At 33.0% G+C, this 22843-nt stretch overlaps 2 protein-coding genes across 6 annotated transcripts in view; one reads left to right on the forward strand and one right to left on the reverse strand.

Moving 5' to 3' along the window:
• LOC145254923 (glucose-induced degradation protein 4 homolog) overlaps positions 1-3806 on the reverse strand; it is a 72966-nt gene extending 69160 nt beyond the window's left edge. For 4 of the 5 annotated variants that reach the window (XR_013863843.1, XR_013863842.1, XM_080113897.1 and 1 more), the window contains exon 1: positions 3386-3804. Coding sequence is in view for 3 of the 5 variants with exons in the window: in XM_080113897.1 (XP_079970023.1) it covers positions 3386-3529 (144 nt within the window). In the remaining 2 variants the exon portion in view is untranslated. Of the gene's footprint in view, positions 1-3385 lie in introns of all 5 variants that reach the window. The other variant, XM_080113895.1, reaches the window with a different exon arrangement.
• Positions 3785-22843, forward strand: part of LOC145254922 (ATP synthase mitochondrial F1 complex assembly factor 2-like) — a 38671-nt gene continuing 19612 nt past the window's right edge. Inside the window, exons 1-4 of the mRNA XM_080113893.1 lie at positions 3785-3954; positions 16099-16143; positions 17009-17154; positions 18646-18743. Coding sequence (XP_079970019.1) covers positions 3831-3954; positions 16099-16143; positions 17009-17154; positions 18646-18743 — 413 coding nt within the window. The 5' untranslated portion in view covers positions 3785-3830. The remainder of the gene's footprint in view (positions 3955-16098; positions 16144-17008; positions 17155-18645; positions 18744-22843) is intronic.

Here is a 22843-nt window from a genome sequence, read left to right on the forward strand (position 1 = left end):
TATAAAACTATAATTTGGTTGTTTCAATGGCAGCTATCTTAAAGCCAAAACATACTGTGAAACATTTGTCTTGCATTATTATTATCTAATAATATGCGGGCCTGTGCGTTATTTTGTGTGTCACACTTACATCTTTTTTCTTCCGAGTGACTTGTTTGTTATGACCTTCCATTTCTTGTAATGAATAATTTTACCAAGAATTCTTCATAGGTTTTGGTTTCAATTCAAGCTGATGTACCCAAGTCATATGGATATATCTTTTTTTTATTTTTAAAATCACAAATTTAATATATAAGAATCGATAGAAAATTGACTATAATAATATATACGAAATCTGCATAAATTAAAATATCATATTTAAGCATATTTTATGACTGGCCTACACAGGGCATCCTTGCTAGCTTAGATAAATACTTTGCAGTTTTAACAAAAGAGCTGCAATAATATCAGGGTGTCTCCATTTATGCTGAACATCCACAAAATGCCAACATCAATATATTATATATGAAAGAGTCCATGGTGGAATTTCCACAGGTCCCGCTAGTTATTATTCTTGGCCTTTTGGTGTCAAGATCAAAGTGTAGTATCTGTTCTTCAGATGCTGCACTTCGTTTTCTTGTTCTCTTTCGGTGGAGGAGAGATCCTTCACGACTGAGACAATTTTTATTTTTGTACCTTTTCTCCACGTTAAAAAACGACCCTGGTGTCTAACTCTGTCTCGTGGGGAGGCATAGTAAATAGGTATTATAATATTATTGACAATATTGAATTTTTTTGCTCACATTCCCCTATTCTGAATTTATAGCTGTGTGTCGTCATCAGTGAACAGTTTCTTTGTATCAAATGGTTATAAGTGTAATTTAGACCATTTCGAATTGACACATTAAAAATAAATAAAACAAACCGATTTTTAAAATTCAAATTATTTGATGGTTTGTAGTGACAGTAATCAAGTAAAAACTCTAGTTTTAATTTATATTCAACTTTTATTGAAACAAATTATTCCTGCTAATTTTATTTATTTATTTTACATTGGAGTCACCACTTATCAAGGCCCAAAGGCCACTTAAGGATAAAGGTTATTGTGTGTAAGATGGTCACTGAAACACCAGCGTAGGGATCGTTAGTGGTAGAAATTAGGTAGAATTTGATTATTTTAGGGAGAAGGACATCAAGAACTTGTTTACATTTGACTTGAAGATGACCATACTGTAGTAGTCAACTGGGAAGCAGACCAGAGTTCCATAGGCGAGCAGTTTTCAGAAAGAAGCTGTTTTCATGGAATTTGTGTTTAGATTTAGTACGAGAAATGGTTGGTAGTAATTTTTATATATATATACATATGTACACACACACACACACACACACACACACACACACACACACACACACACACAACTACTACCAGCAAGTTCTCATAAGGAAAATAGTAAAAAATTGACATAATAATTATATGATTGTTTCTGTGCTGTGAAACAGGTGCTAAACATTTCACCATGCTGAAAGAAATAAACGGTAAGCTGAACAACATCTTGGAATATAGACTTTTTGTCATTGATATATATGAAAGAGAGAGAGAGAGAGAGAGAGAGAGAGAGAGAGAGAGAGAGAGAGAGAGAGAGGACGAGGTTAAAAATTCAGTGCAAGAGGGACGTGTGAGCAACTAAATTAAATATCGCATTATTATTATTATTATTATTATTATTATTATGCCAATATTTGTGTCTCTGGGGCTACCAGATCAGGCTGCCTGAAGATATTGGCTTCTTGACCTTAATGCGTACCAAGCACTGATGTTAAACTTCCCCTTTGCAAAACTCGATCATGTTCTGCAAAGTCCAAAAGAATTTTCCTCTACAAGAAAAAAAAAAAAAAAAAAGAAAGAAAAGATTTAAAGGGAGAAATATTTGAAGATATAAAGAACTTGAAGCAAAACCTTTTTATAAAATTACTGGATTTGGCATTAAATATTCGACCGAAAAATGGTTGATATACCGTAAAACAAAACAAAACTAAACTAATACTTGTGTCATCAATTAGAATAAGACTATGAATATATATATATATATATATATATATATATATATATATATATATATATATATAGATATTATATATATAACTCTTCAGAATTCCCCCTATATTAAAAGCACCAAAATAAAGAACATTCTGTGTACGTACGTCGTACCAAGTACCAGTGACGAAACGAAAACATATTCCAAAATTCACGTAACCCAATCAAGTAACTTTATTTTTACGCAGTTACATGGAACGATAAAGAACTGAAGTTGACAACATATTAACACTAAAATCATAATTCATGCCGAGTTTGAAAATAAAGTTTGAAAACATTACAAGATTCATTGTATGGAATTCGCAAACACTGCATTAACATAAGAATTTGGACTGACTTTCCAGTGTTTCCGTGAAATCGAAAGTATCGATGGAAGATCAAACTGATCTATAGCATCAATCAAAATAAAAATATACACGTGTGTGTGTAATTGAACATAGACACGACCATAATCATTTGATGTGAATTCACACCGAATGAGTATAGTCGTATGATTTAACAGAAATCTTTTGATTTCATGGCATAAGGCAAGTGAACTACACAGAAATGTTTGCGTTTCATTCTCCAAAGGAATTCGTCAGACTTTTTTTTTTTTTTTTTTTATCTTGAATGTTATTCTCACAACTGACCTTGTGGAACTCGGGAATCTATAAATAAAGGACTCCGTTCGAAATTCCGTACAGATTTCAGAGTTCGACAAAATACATCTGAAGGTTACATCGACCGAAACGTTGTGACAATAAGATCAAAACAGAAAAAAAAAAGTTCAAATAATGAATTTAATTCAGTATTTTATAGATTGTATTACTTTACAATTATTAGTTAGAAATGTAGTATATATCATTTGATAGTGCTCAATATTATCACTGTTATTAGCAGAGCAATTTTGTATTTAGATTTGACTCTGAAGAGTCCATCGAAAACTTGGAACGTCCATGTACACATCATAACTTCATATAAGTTTATTTGGCTGGCAGCGACATTCCAAAATTTCGACCCAATGCTCTTTTCAGCACAAAATCTCAATAGATTTGCTCAACTAATAACAATTATGGAACTGAAGACCACCTAATCACACACACAATTTGCATATATTTGATACCCCAAAAGTATAGTCGAAAGTCCATAACAAATTAGTAAGTTTGAAGGTAAGTTTTAATAAACATTAGCGACTTATTATTAATTAAAAAAACTGTGTCATCAATGTTATCCTTATATAATTGAAGTAATGTTTATTTAAGAGAGAAAAAATAAACGCGTAATAGTGTATAAGGTGGAATTTATACAACGTAAATCATGTGTTGTTTTTACCTGTAAAACAACTTCGACATCGTAGGAATTTCCTTTGCTTTTTTGATGTCCGTTAAAACGAGATCCATTGTATAATAAATTGGTGGGCATTCCAGCCAGATGGGAGTTTTCGGGTGGCGGTGGGTCAATAATATTCCGAGGCATTATCCGATCCGACACGCAAAAAAAAAAAAAGAAAACACCTTTTTCTTCCAGGTGGGTTCTTTTTTTATTTACCCTTCCGTTATGTTTACCTTAAAATCAAGAAAGAAATTACCCGAAAAACACCCAAAACAGTATGGATTTTTTTTTTGTTGTTCTTATTTTAAAGAAGAAAAAAATAAAAACACCCAACTAACGAAACTTCCGATTGGCCAATCTCTTCACTTCCGCTATGTACTTCCGGTAGAACTGACTAATAGAAAGGACTCTCTGTTTTTTTGTTAGGCGAGTTCAAACAACCAACATGTCTACTGTCAACACTGTCATTGCTGGCGCCGTGCTGAAACGTGTTCGATCCCTGCTTTCAGCATCTGTAACTTCATCCCTTTTTACTCCACTACCGATCTCTAGAAAGGTTCACACTAAAGGTAAGGCCCGAAAGCATTTTTATAATTCTAAAAACAGTCTCTTTGACCAGAAAAAATACCCCCAAAACTCAGGCATTTCAGTCTCACCGTAAATTCCTCTACTTATCTCCCTTTAAAACATATTTCTCTTATCTAGAGTAGTATCTTTTCCCGGTAAACTTATTTCATTCACTTTAGAACCACGAATGCCTTTGGGACAAGATCACAGTGTGGTATATGTTCTGTGCTGCACTTAACCTTTTCTCTCGCTCAGTGGAGAAGTCCTTCGTGACTGAGGCAATTTTTATTTTCGTTCCTATCCAGAGTGTCCCATTTTGGGGAGCTGGGGGTTTGTATTACTGTACACATAGATTCGAAAAAGTTGTCAAAAAAGCAAATATATAACAAATAAATGTTATCAAAGGCAAGATAAATTACATTGTTTACCGATGTATTGGAAAATTCAAAATGGCGCCCGACTCTCTCTTTAACACGGTAAGTTCGGGAAAAGGTGTTATAAATCATAAACTAGACAAAATACTGTTAGAAACTCGCTCAATATATATTACCGTGACATAAGTTGACATATATTCGGTGTTTTTTTAATAGTATTTTGTCTAGTTCATTATTTATAACACCTTTTCCCAAACTTACCGTGTTAAAGAGAGAGTTGGGCGCCATTTTGAATTTTCCAATACATCGGTAAGTACTGCATGTTTTTCGAGCTGAATAAACGTGTTACATTGAATAAAAACACAAAAAATATATCCAGTTTGGTAGAAAAGTAACTTATCTTGCCTTTGCTAACATTTATTTGTTATATATTTGTTTTTTTTGATAACTTTTTCGAATCTATGTGTACAGTAATACAAACCCGAAAATTACATTTTCCCTAGATGTGAACACTATGAAGATTATGAATACAGGGGACATACTTATCTCTCTTCTGGCTTCCGACATTTGGAACCTATAGCGATAGACGTTTTGTTTTACTAAAACCACGATAGCAGTTGTTTTATTCGATGAATTTTCGTAATTTTTGGATATATTACTATTTTCGACATGACAATTAAGTCCTGTTGTTTTTGCTTAAAACCACATATTTAAAAATCGATCTGTCGACTCTATCTTAACAAGCACCGAATTTTCTACTACTACTACTACTACTACTACTAATAATAATAATAATAATAAAAGTTAAAAGATGTGTTAATGTGTCGTCGTACATGGTCGCTCCTGATCATTTAAAAAATTATATAAAACAACAAATAAATTTGAATAATGAGGTTTTTTGCGTTACTTTCCACGTTTTCCTAAAGAAAATGTTCGTTTATTTGTTTCGTTTAAAACACATTTGACCTTCGTTTTCTATGCAAAATGAATGACCTGTTTGCAAACAAGGTGATTACTGATTGTAACATTAGATCGGCTCCCCTAGTTTTCTAAAATCCGGAAACTATTAACGACAGCCGAACGGCAACCTCACAAAATTGGTAATATTGAAACTTCGTACCTATTCATGGCGGCCTAATGTGACGTCAGCACTTTGACGCTGGTGATAAGCTAAAAAGAAAAGTACCCGATCTTACGAAGGTTGGCGATTAATAATTTGCTTTATTTGATTTCCAGTTTCTGCTGTCCATTTGACTGAATAATTAGACATGATCAGGCGAACAAGAACTCCATTCTTAACACGGGGAAACAGGGATGGGACTCTCACGTTGTCTGAGAGGAAGATCAGTAATCAATAGAAGGACCATATCTTGCTTGTCACTGTCATTTCGTTTGCTGAGCATAAACCGGAAGTAAAAATGAGCAGACAATCTTGACTATAGTTCAGTTATACCCCCCCTTTTTTTTTTAATTAATTTGTTTTAAAAGTTCAAATTGGTTTGGTTTATTTAATTAGGAAAACAAAACAAATTACTACTCGCCAGTCTTAGTAAACTTTTTTCAACATCGCTAAAGGTCACCTTAGGCCGCCATGCCTAGGTATGAAACATCAAGATAACTCAATTGTCGTATTTAGTATATGAAATAATTAACAAGTGCTAAATATAGATTGCTACCATGACGGGACAGCAGAATGGGTTTTGATAAAAAGAAATAGAAAAAAAAACAAACACAGGTTTCTGTTTTTACCAAAAATCTCTGATCACCCCAGGGGACGTAACTCTTGCGACACCAGAAGTTATTCCCCTTGTATTGCTTTGAAACATTCACCTCAACTTTTACATTTATTTCTAAGCATTACTAATGCACATTGCTCATGAATACATCCACCTTTATTGCAAAGTGCATCTCGTTTTTAGAAATAATGAAAATGTTAACATAACTATGACATATACGAGAGAAAAACAAATGGAGCTTAGAGGAAGCCCTCCAGTCTGTAGTGGAATGGAGATGTAAATGAATGGTAACATTAAGCTTTGTTCCTTTAACAATTACAAGAACCTTCTCAACTGCTATGACTAATAATATGCTACCTAAAATAATGTTACCTCTTTGTGCAAACTCCTTGGCTTAACATCTATAGGAAATATGAATTGGAACAAATACATTGAAGACATTGCCAAAGTTGCTGAGCTCTCTTTACTGTTCGAGAAAATTACTTACACTTGAGAGTATCCTATATTTTTACAAAACCACAATTCGCCCATGCATGGAATAGTGTTGCTACATCTGGGCTGGTGCCTCTGCCACTAGTTTCTCATTCTTAGACATGGTCCAAAAAAGAATCTCCAACCTAATAGTTCCTGCACTATCAATCAAACTGCACCCCTTGTTTCATCGCCGAAATATTGCATCCCTGTATCTGTTTTACAAGTACTTTAATGGAATGTGTTCTGACAAACTCGAAGCACTTGTGTGTCTTCGATGTAAATACCTCTGATTAACCCAACCAGCATTAAAATGCCACACCTATACTGTAGAGATCACTAGATGCTGGGAAATCTGCTATTCTAATAGTTTCTTCCTTCAAATTGCTAGACTTTGGAATTTCCTCCCAGGTCCCTGCTTCCTTGACTGTACTGACATGCAGTAGTTCAAGTGAAATGTGGACAGACATCTCGATGTTCAACACTCTACATAGTGTCCCTGTAGATTTGGTCCCAAATAGTAGCCCCTTTCGTCAAAGTCACACAGTACCTTGGTTGGGGCTAAAAAGCATTAAAAATAAATCTAACTATTAAATATATATGAAATCAAATAAATTAATTTAATAATTACCAACAGTAGTAATTAGTAAAATATCCTCTTTCAAAACCAATATGAAAATATCGGCACTTTTCCAGTTTTTCACCTCCATATTTAAAACTGCTCATGAAAAGAAAATACATAAGGTAGCACAAAATGTTATTATATATTTGCATGTTAGGTTAAAAAAAAAAAATGATTACACCAGAAATTACACAAATTCATCCAGCAATTTTGTTGTAAAAAACAAAACAAAAAAAAATTTGATTGTTGAATTCTCCATCGGCTATTTTTCACCTTCATTAAAGCTAATGCCAAAGGGACCTAACTCAAACTTTGAGTCAACAAATCTCTCACTTTGTCCATGTTAAGAATAGATTCCAAAGTTTGCATGAGGATGATTTTATTTTACTTTTTTAAAAACAAAACTACTGGATGAATTTAAATTTTGGTGTACAGTTTCTTTTCTTTTCTTTTCTTTTTTTTTTTTTAACTTATAGGTAAGTACATGATAAAGTTTTTTTTTGTGCAATTCTAAAGTAAAACTGGTTAAGCACCATTTCATTGAATGCCCCATTAGGTTGGTAGGCTAAGAGCAGTCTGCAGGCATTTTCATGAATAACGGCAAGTGAGTGGCACTTGTAAAGGTCTCTGGTGTGGTATGTCATAAACAAATTATTTACGTCAATTGGGACCATTGGAATATCATACCCATATTTTGGTATTGCAATTTATGTACAAAATTAGGTATTTTATATATTTGCATGCATAGGATTCACTCCTAAACTAATCATTGTGCATTTTGGAACACAGCTGATAGGCACAATTGATCCAAATGTGGCTATATCTGATTTAATTTAGTTTTCTGCAAAGAAGGTAAAAAGTGGATGGAAAACTTCATTAAAGTTAAAGTACAATTATTTGTTTGTGAAATTTTAACAATAAATATTAGACATCAAGTAATAAATATTCCATAAATTTCAGTTTCTTTGCAGTATATTAAAGTGTTTTTTTTTTTTTTTTTTTTGAGGGGTATAGTATGGACAACTCCATTTTGTAAATTCAGATTTGCGTTGACTTTAATCCTTAGTCATAATATCCCAATTAAGCAAGATTCCTTGAATTTAAATTTCTTATGACCATTTAAGCTTAAACTTTAAATTTTAGACAAATGTGATTTAATCAATGTGTTTTTATATACTTTAATCACATGAAATAGATGTTAAAATATTTTAGTTCCTTTTCTTAGCTACGTATTTCTATTGCTCTCTCACTCTATATTGATTTAACTATTCTCTAATATTTATTAATGTCTCTCAGCATTTAAAGAAAAAATGTATCTTTATTTCAGCATCATTTAATTTACATTGTGCATGCATACACAAACCGTGTGTAAATTAGATGGCAACATAATAAATCTTTTTACTTTTTTTTTTTTTTTTTGAAGAAGGAACTCAAACATCAAGTTTAGAAACATAACAAAGTTTATGTAATTTATTTTTCATGCTTGATTAATTGATTGCGAACAACACTGCTGATGTGCAAACACTGTTACATAAGCTAGAAAAGTCTGCAAATGACATTGGTCTTCACAATGCGGATAAGACAAAGTTTATGACTTTCAATGTGAAAGGAGAGATCAGGGTTTTGGTTGGATCAACACTGAAAGAAGTCGCTGAGTTTACGTATCTGGGCAGCAACATAGTTTCCATGGAGAGAGATATCGGAATTCGCATCTCAAAAGCATAGCCCACATTGAATGGGCTGAATTCAGTATGGACTTCGAGACTAACTAACAAACTGAAAAGGCAGTTCTTCAGGGCAGTGGTAGAGTCTGTCCTTGTTTACGGTGCTACAACGTGGACACTCACCAAAAAATTGGAAAGAAAACTAGATTGCACATACACCCGTTTGCTACGAACAGTATTAAATCTTAGCAAAATCATCCCACGAAGCAGCAACTTTATGGCAACCTACCTGCCATATCTAATACCATCAGAGAAAGACACGTATGATTTGCTGGTCATTGTCTGAGGAGCAAGCATGAATTGGTCAGTGATGTATGGCTATGGACTCCACGACACGGACGCGCAAGCAAAGGACGACCTAGATCCACGTACATCCAGCAAATAGCATACAACACCAACTGTGAACCTGAAGATCTAAGGCAGCTGATGGAAGACAGGAAACTCTGGAGAGGAAGAGTCAAATTGGTCTGGGCAAGGAGCCTGTCATGATGATGATGATGCTTGATTAGGAAATCTTGAGAATGTGTGGATTTGTCTGGTTGTCAAATGCCAATTTTGGTCAACTATGACTTTCATTTGGTCACTGTTGATTATCTTTGGCCTGGCCAGGGCGAGGAGCATCTCTCACTGAAAAATCACTCTGTCCATACATGACATATGCAGGTTTCTGTTAATTTCTTTTTCCTTTTCTGTAGTAAAAAAGCATCAGATATCGGTAATGATCTGCTTGATCTTCCATTTCAAGGCCTGAAATACAAGCAAAAATGTAAGAACTCTTCTGCTCAGAGGCTTATTACACGATGACATCAACATAATCACTACACCAAATACAGGATTTGAAAAATAGGAATATAAAACTATCTTTAGTACACTAGAAAGATAACACTGAAAAATGAACATTTTGGCCAACCCAATATTTTACCTAGCATCTATTTTTCAGCATTATCTAATTTATTTTTTTGTTTTATTTTACTTCAGTTGAAGTTCTCAGAAGTCAAGGGGCCCATAACCTGGGGCTAACACTTGAACTCTATATAAGATACATAGATGTTCGAATGTTTCATTTAAGTTCTTTATCTCTCAAACACTGAGTAAAGAAATTGCAAACATAATTTTCCTCTCCCCAATCAACCATTTTCATATGTTGTAGTATATCTTTGATTTTGGTCTTAGTGGATTCCAGGATAAGAATTTATCTAGTCTGGTGGCTCTTACTTGAAGTAACATCACTTGGAGAAGGTGCACCATTCCTCATAAAAGCTAATGTGGGTTAGCCATAGTGAGGAGATCTTATTTGGGCAGCGAATACTATGTGATTTTGAATATTTGTTTAGGGTTTACTTCTATGGAGAAAGTATCCTCATGCCAGGTTGTTTTGACAAACCCCTGTACAGAGAGACATTAGACACTCGAGGATAGTGTCTAGTAGGTCTCTCCAGTAGGCATTATGTGTGTGTGTGTGTGTGTGTGTACATACCGCAAACACATATGTAAATTTAATGGCAAAATAAGTCTTTTTATGTCTGTATAAGAATAAAGAGTAATAAAAGGAGCGATTGGACCTAGTAATTAGTGATGGGACGATTCCAATATTTTTTTCCGATTCTGATACAATTACCGATTCTGTGCTAAATTCCCAATTCCAATACAATTACCAATTCTAGTTCTTTATAAATCTCTAATTATTTAATTATAAGATAGTTATTTCCTCTGATTTTCGTAAAAACACATATTAAATATGCATAAATTTTCCTAAACATCAAAATACATTTGTGGGAGATAATCTATCGATTTTAGCTTTGCTGGTAATTTAAAATTAATAAATATTTATTATTTTATCATTATTACCAGCAATGGAAGATTTTGGTTTAAACAAAATCAAATAAAAAAAAGACAAAAGAATCGTTTTGGCATCGGAAAATAGGCATCAATTTTTCCAATACCGATTCAGATACCTTCAAATCTTCCGATTTTTCCGATTCCGATTAATCGTTCCAACACTACTAGTAATTCACTTCTGTTCATCTGTTAATTTGTTCACACTTTTCTCAATAATCACGCCTTGCATTTTAAAAAATTTTGCACAAACATTAGTCATGGTGAAAGTAAATTTTTGCCAGAACGGATTTTCTGGGATAATTCTGGTTGCTCCTTAGGGGCCATTATAGGGGTAAAATTGCCCCTAAATCGTTTGTCTGTTCATTTGTTTGCACTTTTCTTAATAACCACTCCTTAAATTTTTTGAAATTTTGCACAAACATTAGTCATGGTGAAAGTAAATTTTTCACTCGTGGATGGGGGCCCTGCATGCGCGACTTGTTACTAATGGAGATTTGCTCTCTGTCTGAATGGAAAACTAAACTATCATTATCTTTCAATTCTCACGCAGAGGGTAGTGTAATATTTGTTCTATTTTCATAAGATCATCCACCCAGATATTACATCCTCTCAGGTGTAGTAAGGTTGTAGAATAGAACCATTTGCTCACAAAGGTAAATTCTAACGTTTATTCTAACATGCCTTGATAGAGTTCAAAATAGACTTCGTAGCCTCGTAGGAGATGTCCTTTTCTCTTCTCTGCAACCTCTATCTCACAGAAGAGCTGTTACGAGTTTGTCTCTGCTTTATCGTTATTTTCATGGCAAGTGCTCGACTGAGCTTCAATCTATGGTCCCCCCTCGCCAAACTTTCACAAGAAACACTCGTCTAGCTGAAAACACTATCAATAATTCCCCCCACACTTTATCTGTGCCTAAACCTAAACGTAGATTCCATGATAAAAGCTCCTTTCTTAGAAGTGCATGCCTGTGGAACTGTCTTCTGTTCTCCTGCTTTCCAGCTGACTACAATCTGGTTGTCTTCAAGTCCAACGTAAACAAGTTCTTGATGAGCTGTTCCACTTAGTTAACAAATTTATCTAATTTCTATTACTAACAATTACTATATTGTCCAATTGACTACTGTAAACTCTTAACCCTTATCCTTGAGTGGTCTCTGGGCCTTGATAAGTGGTGATGCCTATGTAAAAAAACAAAAACAAAAAAAACCATGTTTTAACTTTATTTCACATCTTTGCTCAACAAGCAAAAAAAAAAACAAGTAAAAGAAAAGATTTTGCTGTCTAATGTAAAATAAGAGTGCTGTGTTACTGTGAGTTGGTTGGGATATGCTTTTACGCAAAGTGTTTTCATTGGATCCCTCACTTTGCGTAGAACCATTAGCTTACATGGAAAAAATACTCCAATAAAATATAACGGCTATAAAACCTCCATCCCAAACAAGGCTTATTGCCACTGAAGCATAAGGGGATACTGTGATAAGAGCCAGATTTATAGAGAAGCAACCTTGGTGGGGTGTTGGGCTGTAGCATATTTGTTCACATTGGAATTTATTTTTTGGATGTTGGTGTGGTCGGGGAAATAGAGCAGGTATTTCCACGTAGAAACATTCTTTCATGGAAAAAATAGTCCACCAAAATGCAACTACTACCTATCTATTTGTCATATATACTGCTATGAATGGAGGTGTTGGCATATCATAACTATTAATGCCTTGCAGAAGATTATGCCTGAAAACGAATATGTGTTTGTATGTAGCACATGGATGACAGAAGAGATGAGGATAAGGTGACTTGATGTAGACATTTTATTTACAAGGAGGCAATACACAGAATATTACAAATGACATCTATCGGTCTTAGTCTGATATTACTTGAGTTTGTGTGTCACAACTGTCACAGACTGAAGTAATATTTCTCTATCTTCATTCACCCGGATTCAAAATCATCCTTTTGTTCATTCCTGCCAGCATCTGTATCATCCCGTTCTCGCGTCACTATGCGAGAATTGCATAACCGAGATAATGGGAGTAGGTAACTCCATCTGAAACTAATGGTGTTAGCTCCCCTTGATCATAGTTCTATTATCCGATAATAGCTGAACAAAAATATGCAACCAGAGTATATTAATACTCTGGTTGCATATTTTTGTTCAGCTATTATAATAATAATAATAATAATAATATTAATACTAGCGGGACCTGTGGAAATTCCACAGGAGACTCCTTCATATGTAATATATTGATGTTGGCATTCTGTAGATGTTCAGTGTAAATGGAGATGCTCTGATATTGTTGTAGCTTTTTTTGTTAAAACTGCAAAAGTATTTAGCTAAGCTAGCACGAACACCCCGCAAAGCCCAGCCGTAAAGTACGCTTAAATATGATATTTTAATTCTTGCAGATTTTGTATATATTATTATAAAGTTAATGTTCTATCGATTTTTTTTATTTTTTTTATTTTTTTTTTTATATATTATAAAAAGTTGCGATTTCAAAAATAAAAAAATATATCCTTATGACTTGGGTGCATTAGCTTGAATCAAAACCGAAACCAAAACATATGAAGAATTCTTAATAAAATTATTTATAAAAAAATAGATGACTTAAGTGCCATCAGCTATAATTGAAACCGAAACCAAGACTTATGAAGAACTAGTGGGGCTGCCCGGGATTGCCTGGGTGTTTGGAGGTGTGTGTGTTGAGGGGGGGGTAGCAATGTAAGACATTAAATTTAGCGATTAAAAAGTGAATGAGTTCAAACAGATGCTTGATTTTATTGAGACGCTGGCAGGCATGAACAAAAGGATGACTTTGAATTCGGGTGAATGAAGATAGAGAAATATTACACCATCTTGTGGTTAACTATTTCTGCAAGACAGTTTTTTGGTTTTATTTTTTCTTTCTCCAACTTGTTGGGAGGAGGAGCCCAAATGAATAGCAGTTGTCTGATATGACGGTTTTCACTAACATTGATCAAAGCACTCATTGCTTTTCTGGATGTGCTGCATGAGTGCCGCTGAGGTTTGTTTCAGTTTTGCTTTTTTATACTGAAAAGTCAAAGACACACGTGTGAGCCAATAAATATGGTGAAAATCGCCCAAATTACATGCAAAGTCGTTTCGTAAATCTTAGATATTATCATCTCGGTGGTATAAAAAAGTTATAAGAATGAGCGACCAGCCCGAAAAAAGACTTTGCCGACATACACAAATAATGCACACACAAACACACTAACACACATTTTGCCTTTTATATATATACTAGCGAGGGGTACCCGGTGTTGCCCGGGTGTTTGGAGGTCTGTGTGGAAACTCCGGGGGTGTGGGGTTAAAAAAAAAAAAAAGTAAGTATGAGGATCGAACCCGAACCCTTGAGGCAAAGTTGTAAATTAAAGTGTGAAAAAAAAACGTGCGATGTTAACCATTGCCCCACTGCAAGATGCTAATGGAAACACGTTTGAATTTATCTAATTACTTGGATTTCGCAGGTGCCCGTTTTAATGAGTTAATGAGGTCAAGTTTGACTGCGTGATTTTTATTTTCCCAAGATGTTATAGTAAAAAAACTAACCCACATGCGGCGAGTGACAAATGTTGAATATTTATCTTCCCGAAATCGAGCAAATTAAATAGACAGGCGAGCTTTGTTGTTAATTGTGAGATATTACGATTTATATGCGATATAAAAAGTTTTAAAAAGTTGTGAAGCGACCGACCGCTTCTCTGAAAAAAGCCTTTTGTAGACATACAGAAAAAGCAAACACACATACAAACATACATACATTTTCGCTTTTATATATATATATATATATATATATATAAGATTCTTGGTAAAATTATTTATGACAAGAAATGGAAATACATAACAATTAAATGACCTGGATGCAAGCGTATGTAGGGAAACGCGTGACTTACCTAACTAGCATGTGTGCATAATTCAACAGGTCGGTCATGGAACGAAATGAATGAAGAGGAAAGAAACAAAAATGGCTGCCTTATCTCTTTATATGCCTGCAATGTTACCACTTGATATGCAGATGAGATGCTCCTGGTTGGAGATAAAAGAGAGTTGATTTTTCAGAGAGGACGTTCATTTTGAAGAAGTAAGTTCGATCAGCAGAAGTGCTTTTCCAGTTGAGAGAAGGTACATTACATATACAGAAGTTTGGAAATTGGAAGTTTGGACAGCAGTGTCAAACTTAACCAAGAAATTGTTGATGTGAACGGCAGAATAAATAACATACGGGTTATTTAATTATAGCATAACACAGAAAATAACGCACACACTATTGTATTAATATATAGATTAATAATAATAAATAATAAAGATGATATAGAGAGAAAGAGACTTACTTTCATTTATGAATAATATCTTTAGATTATGTTTTTTTTTTTTTTTACTGCTTCTTCATCCCAAACAACCCTCACCCCAAACAAGACACAATGCCACTTGGATGTAAGGAGTTACTATTTGAGACACAAAATTAGCAGGGATACTATGTAGGGAGTTGAGCAGGAAGATGTCTCCTCACATTACACTTAAACTTCTGCATAACAGTACAGTCTGGGAAGCAAGGACCCAGGAGGGAATTCCAAAGTCTAGCAATTCGAGGGTAGTAAATATTATAGTAGATGCTCACATCTTTGAAAATATTATTTTGTAAGGTTAATTTTAAAATTTTAGAAAAATTCAATAATGTTATATAATTCTTTTTACTGAATAAATAAAAATCATTTCGTAAGATACCTTTTTTTCAAGGAAGATTTTAAGTATATGGCAGTTTATGAATTCTTGAATAAAATCAAAGCATAAATAGTCGATAACATCATCAGTCAATTTTGGATGTATACTTTCTGTCTCCACGAGGGGCAAACCTCTCAATGTTAATGGATGATAAATGAGTCGCTTAACCCTCTGGGGTTGTGGTAGCGCTGTATTATTTCATGTAGTGTGTCTTGAGCAAGAATAGCCTGGTGACATCCATCCCTCTCCAGGCGTCGAAGCACATACAGCTCCTGGTATTACCAAATGGTCACTCATTTTAGTATTAATCAGGCTCAATATTGCTTAACTTCAGTTATCTAACAGGAACTAGTGTGTCAACATGATTTACCGTATATATGTCGAGATTAATGCCACCAGCAAAATGAAGAGAGAAAAACAAAAACCACTTCAAAAATCTTTTTTGAAAAAGGTGTCTTATGAAATTTTTATTTTATTTAATGAAACAATTATAGGACATTATTTGATTTTTCTAAAATTTTCAAATTAACCTTACGAAAAAATGTTTTCAAAGATGTGACTAAGTTTCAGAATAGTGGCTGAGTTTAGTATAAATATATAAAGATGTAGATAATAAATAGATTCTTTTTGCATTTCAGAATTGAAGAAATTCTATAAACATGCCAGCATTGCTCAAAACAACGGTAAGTTTCATTCTTTTCTATTTTATTGAATGATTTAAAAAAATTTTTTAAAAAAAAGTTTATTGTTCTCCTTGTTGATTTCTATATTAGTCCATTAGAATTGATTACTTATGGCAAGTGTTTTATGCTCAGAAGGATAATTAATTTCAGAAACATCTATAGTGAACCATAACGATTGGGCTGTCTTTCAACTATTATGCTTATTGTCTCATATGTACTGCCAACATAGTAGCCATCAATGCATGTCAGAATGCAAAATTAGCATTAACCTAATATAATAAAAATGATGATGGTTATACTAAGTTTAATTAAATAAAGTAAAAATTATTCTGAGTGTAAAAGCAAAAGAAACAAAATTTTTTGTTAGATTCCAGAAAGGAACAAATGCAAACAAACAGAAACTAAAAGTAGTCATTTCGAATCAACCTTAGGCTGTAGTCTTATGCAGAAATTTGCCCGCTTGTAGCAGTTGATTGCTTGACAATCAGTCTGACAGTCTGTGCTATTTTGGAGCTAGATGTTGGGCTTAAGTATGCATCTGTACAGCTCTAAGCCCACTCTCCCGGGCATTACCTTCCTGTGCTTTGAAAAAGGGTCACTTGCTAATCATCTGAGACGCTCCTACCAAAGAATGCTGGTATGACTGCTCAGGCATTTTTTGTTTGCCAAAGTGCATTTCCTCTTGGGCAATAACTTTTCAGACTCTATCTTTTGACCTTGTGTCACATCTTGTGGTGGGAAGGAAGCAAATACTAAGAGCATGATGTACACTGTGATGCAAATCTTTTGATAAAGAAACCTTTTTGCTTAATATGTATTTATGATTGCATTCTTGTGGCAAACTTATAAATTTCTGTGCTTTTAGGGTTGTTTGAGATCAATTTGGACAAGAGAAAATTGCGAACTCCAATGGGAAACTTGTTCCAGGTGGATAATGAGACTCTTGCACTTGCTGTAGCTACGGAATGGAACTCTCAAGAGGATACCATCAAACAGTATAATATGTGCTTGGTAGGTATTATCAAATAGCAAAATGGATACTAAAGTGTACTATGAGATGGAATCTATTGTGTTCACTTATACACGAATTAGAAAAGTTTATCTGTTTATTTTTTTTTAACTAATGATTCATCAATTATCATGGCCAAAACTGCTGAAAGCTAAGCATGAATAAGGTGGATAGATTTTAGTTGAATGATGAAGAATATGAAAGGATTGACAATCATGACTGGAACATTCTTGGTGAAGTCGTTTCATGCATTAATGCAATATGGCTCAAATAGCACACTATCATGGGAATCTTCTGTGACTGCAAGATCCGTGACCATCTAAAGTCAAACATCTCTCATCTGTTGCTTTGTATAGCTCCGGGTGCTTGCTGACAACATGGAAGGCAAAGCGGGAATTTACTGTTTTGGAAACCAAAATCTCTGCTGGCTCTCAGATATAACACTGCTGAACCATGTTCATTATGATAACATCCAAGGTGTTGGCATTGTTCCAATCTACAAGATGTCTCAGGGAAGAGGACCTCCATGTTGGAGAATAAATGGTTTATCTATCATGTAATAAAATTTTAATTTAATTTGAACTTGGATTTTTTTAATTTGAAGTTGTGTATTTTAATTTGAAGTTTAGTTTTTTTAATTTGAAGTTGTGTTTTTTAATTTGAAGTTGTGTTTTTTTAATTTGAACTTTAGTTTTTTTAATTTGAGGTGTAAAAGATGTAGTGTAAGATTAGAGAATAACAGTTAAAATGATTTGAACATATGCTGAGGGCTGACATTAACATTATGGTGAAACTTATTTTTAAATTAGAAGCAACTAAAGCAACTAAGAGGAAGACAGATTATAAGATGGGCAGACATCCTGCACAACGATTTTCATAAAACTCATCTTCATCTGGACCAAGTCTGTGATTGTGTCAAGACAGTAGTCCATTAATGTGGATCTTATCGTAGCTCGAGACTAATGCAAAGAAATATCGAACAAAATTTGATTACTTATAGCAGATATTTTTTTTCCATTATTGTGTCATCACTTATCAAGACCTAAAGCCACTTAAGGATGGTTTTTTTTATTTCATTTTTGTTTTTATAAAAAACAAAACAAAACAAAGCCACTTGATATAAGTAGCTAAAAAATACTACTTCAAGGTCATAAACTAATCAACAAGTATTATATGGATAGATTTTGACCCAGAAAACAACAATTGTTCTCCCTGTCAGAAATATTGCTCATAGAATGTGAGGATTAAGGGACAAAGGGAAGCGAGAGTTACAAGACTTTTTTTTAAATGAAAATCGTTTCAGATAAGACATGAAGCCACTTAATGTAAGGAGCCAAGAAGAACGAAAGACGATTATTGCAAATACAGAAGATGCTTATTAATCTTAGTCTCGAAAAGATGTAGGATCCACTGATCTTATGAAAAAATATTTTAACACACTGCCTAAATCCTTAGCACCTTATCATTTAATTGTTTCTGGTTTTCTTTTTTAGACTTCTCTCTGCAATCAAGTGATTGACAATCCTATGCAAAAAACAAAAGAAGACTTATCAAGGTCGATCTTACGTTATCTCGAAACAGATACACTTTGGTAAGTAAAATTTTCTTTGGATTTAAACAGGAGGTGAAGGGAGTATTCTTGCTAGTGATGTATTTGATATCCATAAACTTGACATATTATCTATATATAATAAAGTGCTAAGGTACTTCTTATTCATATGTTTTGCACTTATTAAAAAAAAAAATGAGATCATCCAATTAGCAAAATAGTGATTTATCTGATGCCACTAAGATAAACAAATTCCGACTTTACTCATTTTTAAATGGTGAGAGTCAAGTCGTACTGGATTACCTTAATGAGTAGTGCTAATAAAATAACCCTTTACATTTATTTCTTGTTGTCACCTTGCAGGCCAGTAATAATCAAAACAAACACCGTGGTATAATTAACAATTATTAAGAAAAGTATGTTACAGAAGTATGTGTCATGATTCTGGGACCATAACTGCCACCAATAGCTATCATGATGTTTAATGGTAACTGTATTTACTGTGTCTGGGTAAGTCCATTTATTCTTGAAATAGATCAGCTTATATCATAACATTTCTAAAACATTTGTCTGTAATATTTCTTTTGTTTCTTTTTTATTATTTTTTATACTACTTTTTAAAATTTTTATATTACTTTCTAATATTTTTATATTACTTTCTAATATTTTTATATTACTTTTTAAAATTTTTATATTACTTTGTAAAAATTTTTATATTACTTTTTAAAATTTTTATATTACTTTTTAAAACTTTATATTACTTTTTAAAATTTTTTATTAGTTTTAAAATTTTATATTACTTTTTAAATTTTTTATATTACTTTTTAAAATTTTTATATTACTTTTTAAAAATTTTTATATTACTTTTCTAAATTTTTGTATTACTTTTTAAAATTTTTATATTACTTTTTAAAATTTTATACTACTTTGTAAAAATTTTTAGATTACTTTTTAAAATGTTTAGATTACTTTTTAAAATGTTTAGATTACTTTTTAAAATATTTATATTACTTTTCTAAATTTTTGTATTACTTTTTAAAATTTTTATATTACTTTTTAAAATTTTTATATTACATTTTAAAAATTTTATATTACTTTTAAAAAATTTTTATATTATTTTTTTATTATTTTTTATGTTACTTATAAGCATTGGATAAACAAGAAACGCATTGGAATTGCTAATAGGTTGAGAGAGAGAATAATCCTTTATGTGAAAAAAGTGTAAGACATTGAAGATGAATGAAATGTATGTGAGCAACAAAGCTATTGAGGTTGTTGAGAAATTTTGTTACCTTGGTGATACCATTGGAGCACAGGGTGGATCAGGTGCTTGTGTTCGAAGAGTTAGAAGTAGATGGAGTAAGTTCAGCAAACTTTTGCCATTACTAATGAGTAGAGTGTTGCCACTGTTGAACAAGGGAAGAATCTCTCAGGCATGTACATGCAGTGTGGTGATATATGGAAGTAAAACCTGCCCAGTGAGGGTGAGGATATGTGTTGTATGGAGAAAAATAAATGATATGATGGGTGTCTTAAAGAAATATTAAATTTGAGCAGTGTAGAGATATGTGTGTAGAACAGGAGACTTTGATGGTATGGCCACATTGAAAGAATAGATAAGAATTCTTAGGTTATAAGATGTAGAACAGTTGAGGTAGCAGGTTCAGTTTACAAGGGAAGGTCAAGGAAACTGTGGTATGAATTATAAAAATCCACCTGAGTGAAAAGGACAGAAAGATCATACCTAAAATGTGAGGACTAAAGGACAAAATAAGGGAAGCGAGAGTTATGAGTTTGTTAAAAGTAAAACCCAAGGTCCAATTTCTACTTTTCAATTTATAATTAAACAAGTGTAACATGTGTGGTCCCCCGTGAGTGCACAGTGAATGAGGCATAAAATACAGGACTAAGTTCAGCATCCCCCCCCCCATTTAGCCTCAAAATTCCCCAAGGGAAGTCAAATCCTGCTGAAAATGAACAAATGGTGCAGTTTTAGGCCTTAACATATGTAAATTTGAGTTCTGCACCATGCAAAAAAAAGAAATGACTAAGTTCATCCCCCCCCCCCATTTAGCCCCAAAAGTCCCCAAGGCCTTAACATGTTTAAATTTGAGTTCAGTACCATGCAAAACTGCTAAAGACATACACAGAAATTTTTGGACAAATATGGTAAAATAGTCCCAAAATTGGAGTGTGTTTATTAGCCCTAAAAGAGCCCCTGGGGCACACCCAAGAGTTATCGTGAAGTATAGACAAACAAAATTATATAGAAATCAGTTAGTTACAATTTTTCAGAAAGTTTTATAAAAATACAAGCCATCAATTTTTTTTAATAAGCACAAAAGTGTCAATTTTAGCCATTTTAACCCGAAAGGCACCCCATAGGGATTAACCGGAGTTTTTCCGGAAAATCTGTTCAGTTACTTTTTACTCATATCATGTTTAATGTTTGTGTAAAATTTCAAAAAATTCCATAGGCGTAGTTATTGAGAAAAGTGCGGACAGACGAATGGAATTTACAGGTCCACCCTCCTTTTGTCGGGGGACCAAAAAACAAATAAAATAATTAAAACAAAATTTTGAGGTTTTCAAAACTACTGTTCCATACATTTACTGGATAGTGAAGCTGAGTTTGTTGAGAAATTTTGTTACCTTGGTGATGCTGTTGGAGAACAGGGTGAAGCAGGTGCTAGTGTGGTTGCAAGAATTAAGAGTTAATGGAGTAAAGTCATCAAACTTTTGTCATTGCTAACCAGTAGAGTGTTGCCACTATTGACCAACTGACCAATGGAAGAGTTTATCAGACATGAGTATGCATGTGTATATATATATGGAAGTGAAACCAGAGTTGAGGTCATGCATTGTAGGAGGCAAATGATATGAGAATGATATGATGGATATGTAATGTATTAAAAATGGGTTTAGATCTGATGACCTCAGAGGAAGATTAAATCTGGACAGAACAGGGGACTTTGATTGTAAGGTGATGTTGAAAGAATAAGAGTATAACAATTGAGGTAAGAGGTTCAGTTCACATGGGAAGGTTAAGGAAAACATGGAAGAACATGATAAAAATGGACAATAAAATAGAAATAAAAGAGGGATAAAGACTTGGTTAGAAATTGGCTAGTTCAGAAATCAATTTCTTAAAGTTAACCGATACATCCCATCATGTGAAAATAGGCATTAAATTGAATTTCAAGTAAGAAAAGACCTCACTGAAAAATAAAGTCACAATCATAAATATTATTATTATTATTATTATTATTATTTCTAGTGGTGTAAATGGTTCACTATTTTTTCTTTGCTAAATTTGACATGTTGTTCAGCCTTAAGAATTTTAACAAATGATTATGTTAATTATGAATAATCAATGATGTCGAAGTAGTTTTCTAATTATCCAGTGATACCTACTTAAAAATAAACCACTTTTTAATAAAATTTAAATTTTTTTCAAATTTAATAATTTGTAATAAAAATTTGTTGCTGTTGTGAAAAAAACTATTTAATTACAAGAACATATATAAAACTACCTAATTCAAATGAAAATCAGTGCAATTATATAATACAATTGAAAAAGAATAAGCTTTTTTTTTTTTTTTTTTTTTTTTTTTGCAACATTCATTCATATTTTATTTCACAATTATAAGCCAAGTTGATAATAATAATAAATTGTCAACTGCTCTGGCAATTATTATTGCTTAAAAAGTAGACTCCCACCCTCTAGATAAGAATTTTTTTTGTAAACTGCTTTATATTAAAATAATAGGAATCCATTATTTTAGCAACTCAAATATTCTATTGCAAAAATTACTTATTTTTGCTTAGTTGATACTAGATACTTACATAATCGTCTCAAACTTCGTTAGTGACCAAAGTACCTCTATACAGAAGTTTTAGTTTGAAATTCTTGAGTTTAGCATGACGCATCTGACGGTCAGAAATTACACTAAAATGTTGAAATAACATTGCAGATGAGAACAGTAGTCAAAATGATATAACTTTTATGGAAGTTCTTTCTTTCTGTCTTTTTTTTTTTTTTTTTTTTCTGCACATTAGTGATGTTTTAAACCAATGCATTTCAGATGAAAACATTATTACATATGTTCATATCATGTTGAAATTAGTATAAATTCCAAACA

This window comes from Euprymna scolopes, chromosome 30 (genome assembly GCF_053919585.1).
Source record: "Euprymna scolopes isolate OS-2025 chromosome 30, ASM5391958v1, whole genome shotgun sequence".
In the NCBI taxonomy this organism is placed as follows: domain Eukaryota; kingdom Metazoa; phylum Mollusca; class Cephalopoda; order Sepiida; family Sepiolidae; genus Euprymna; species Euprymna scolopes.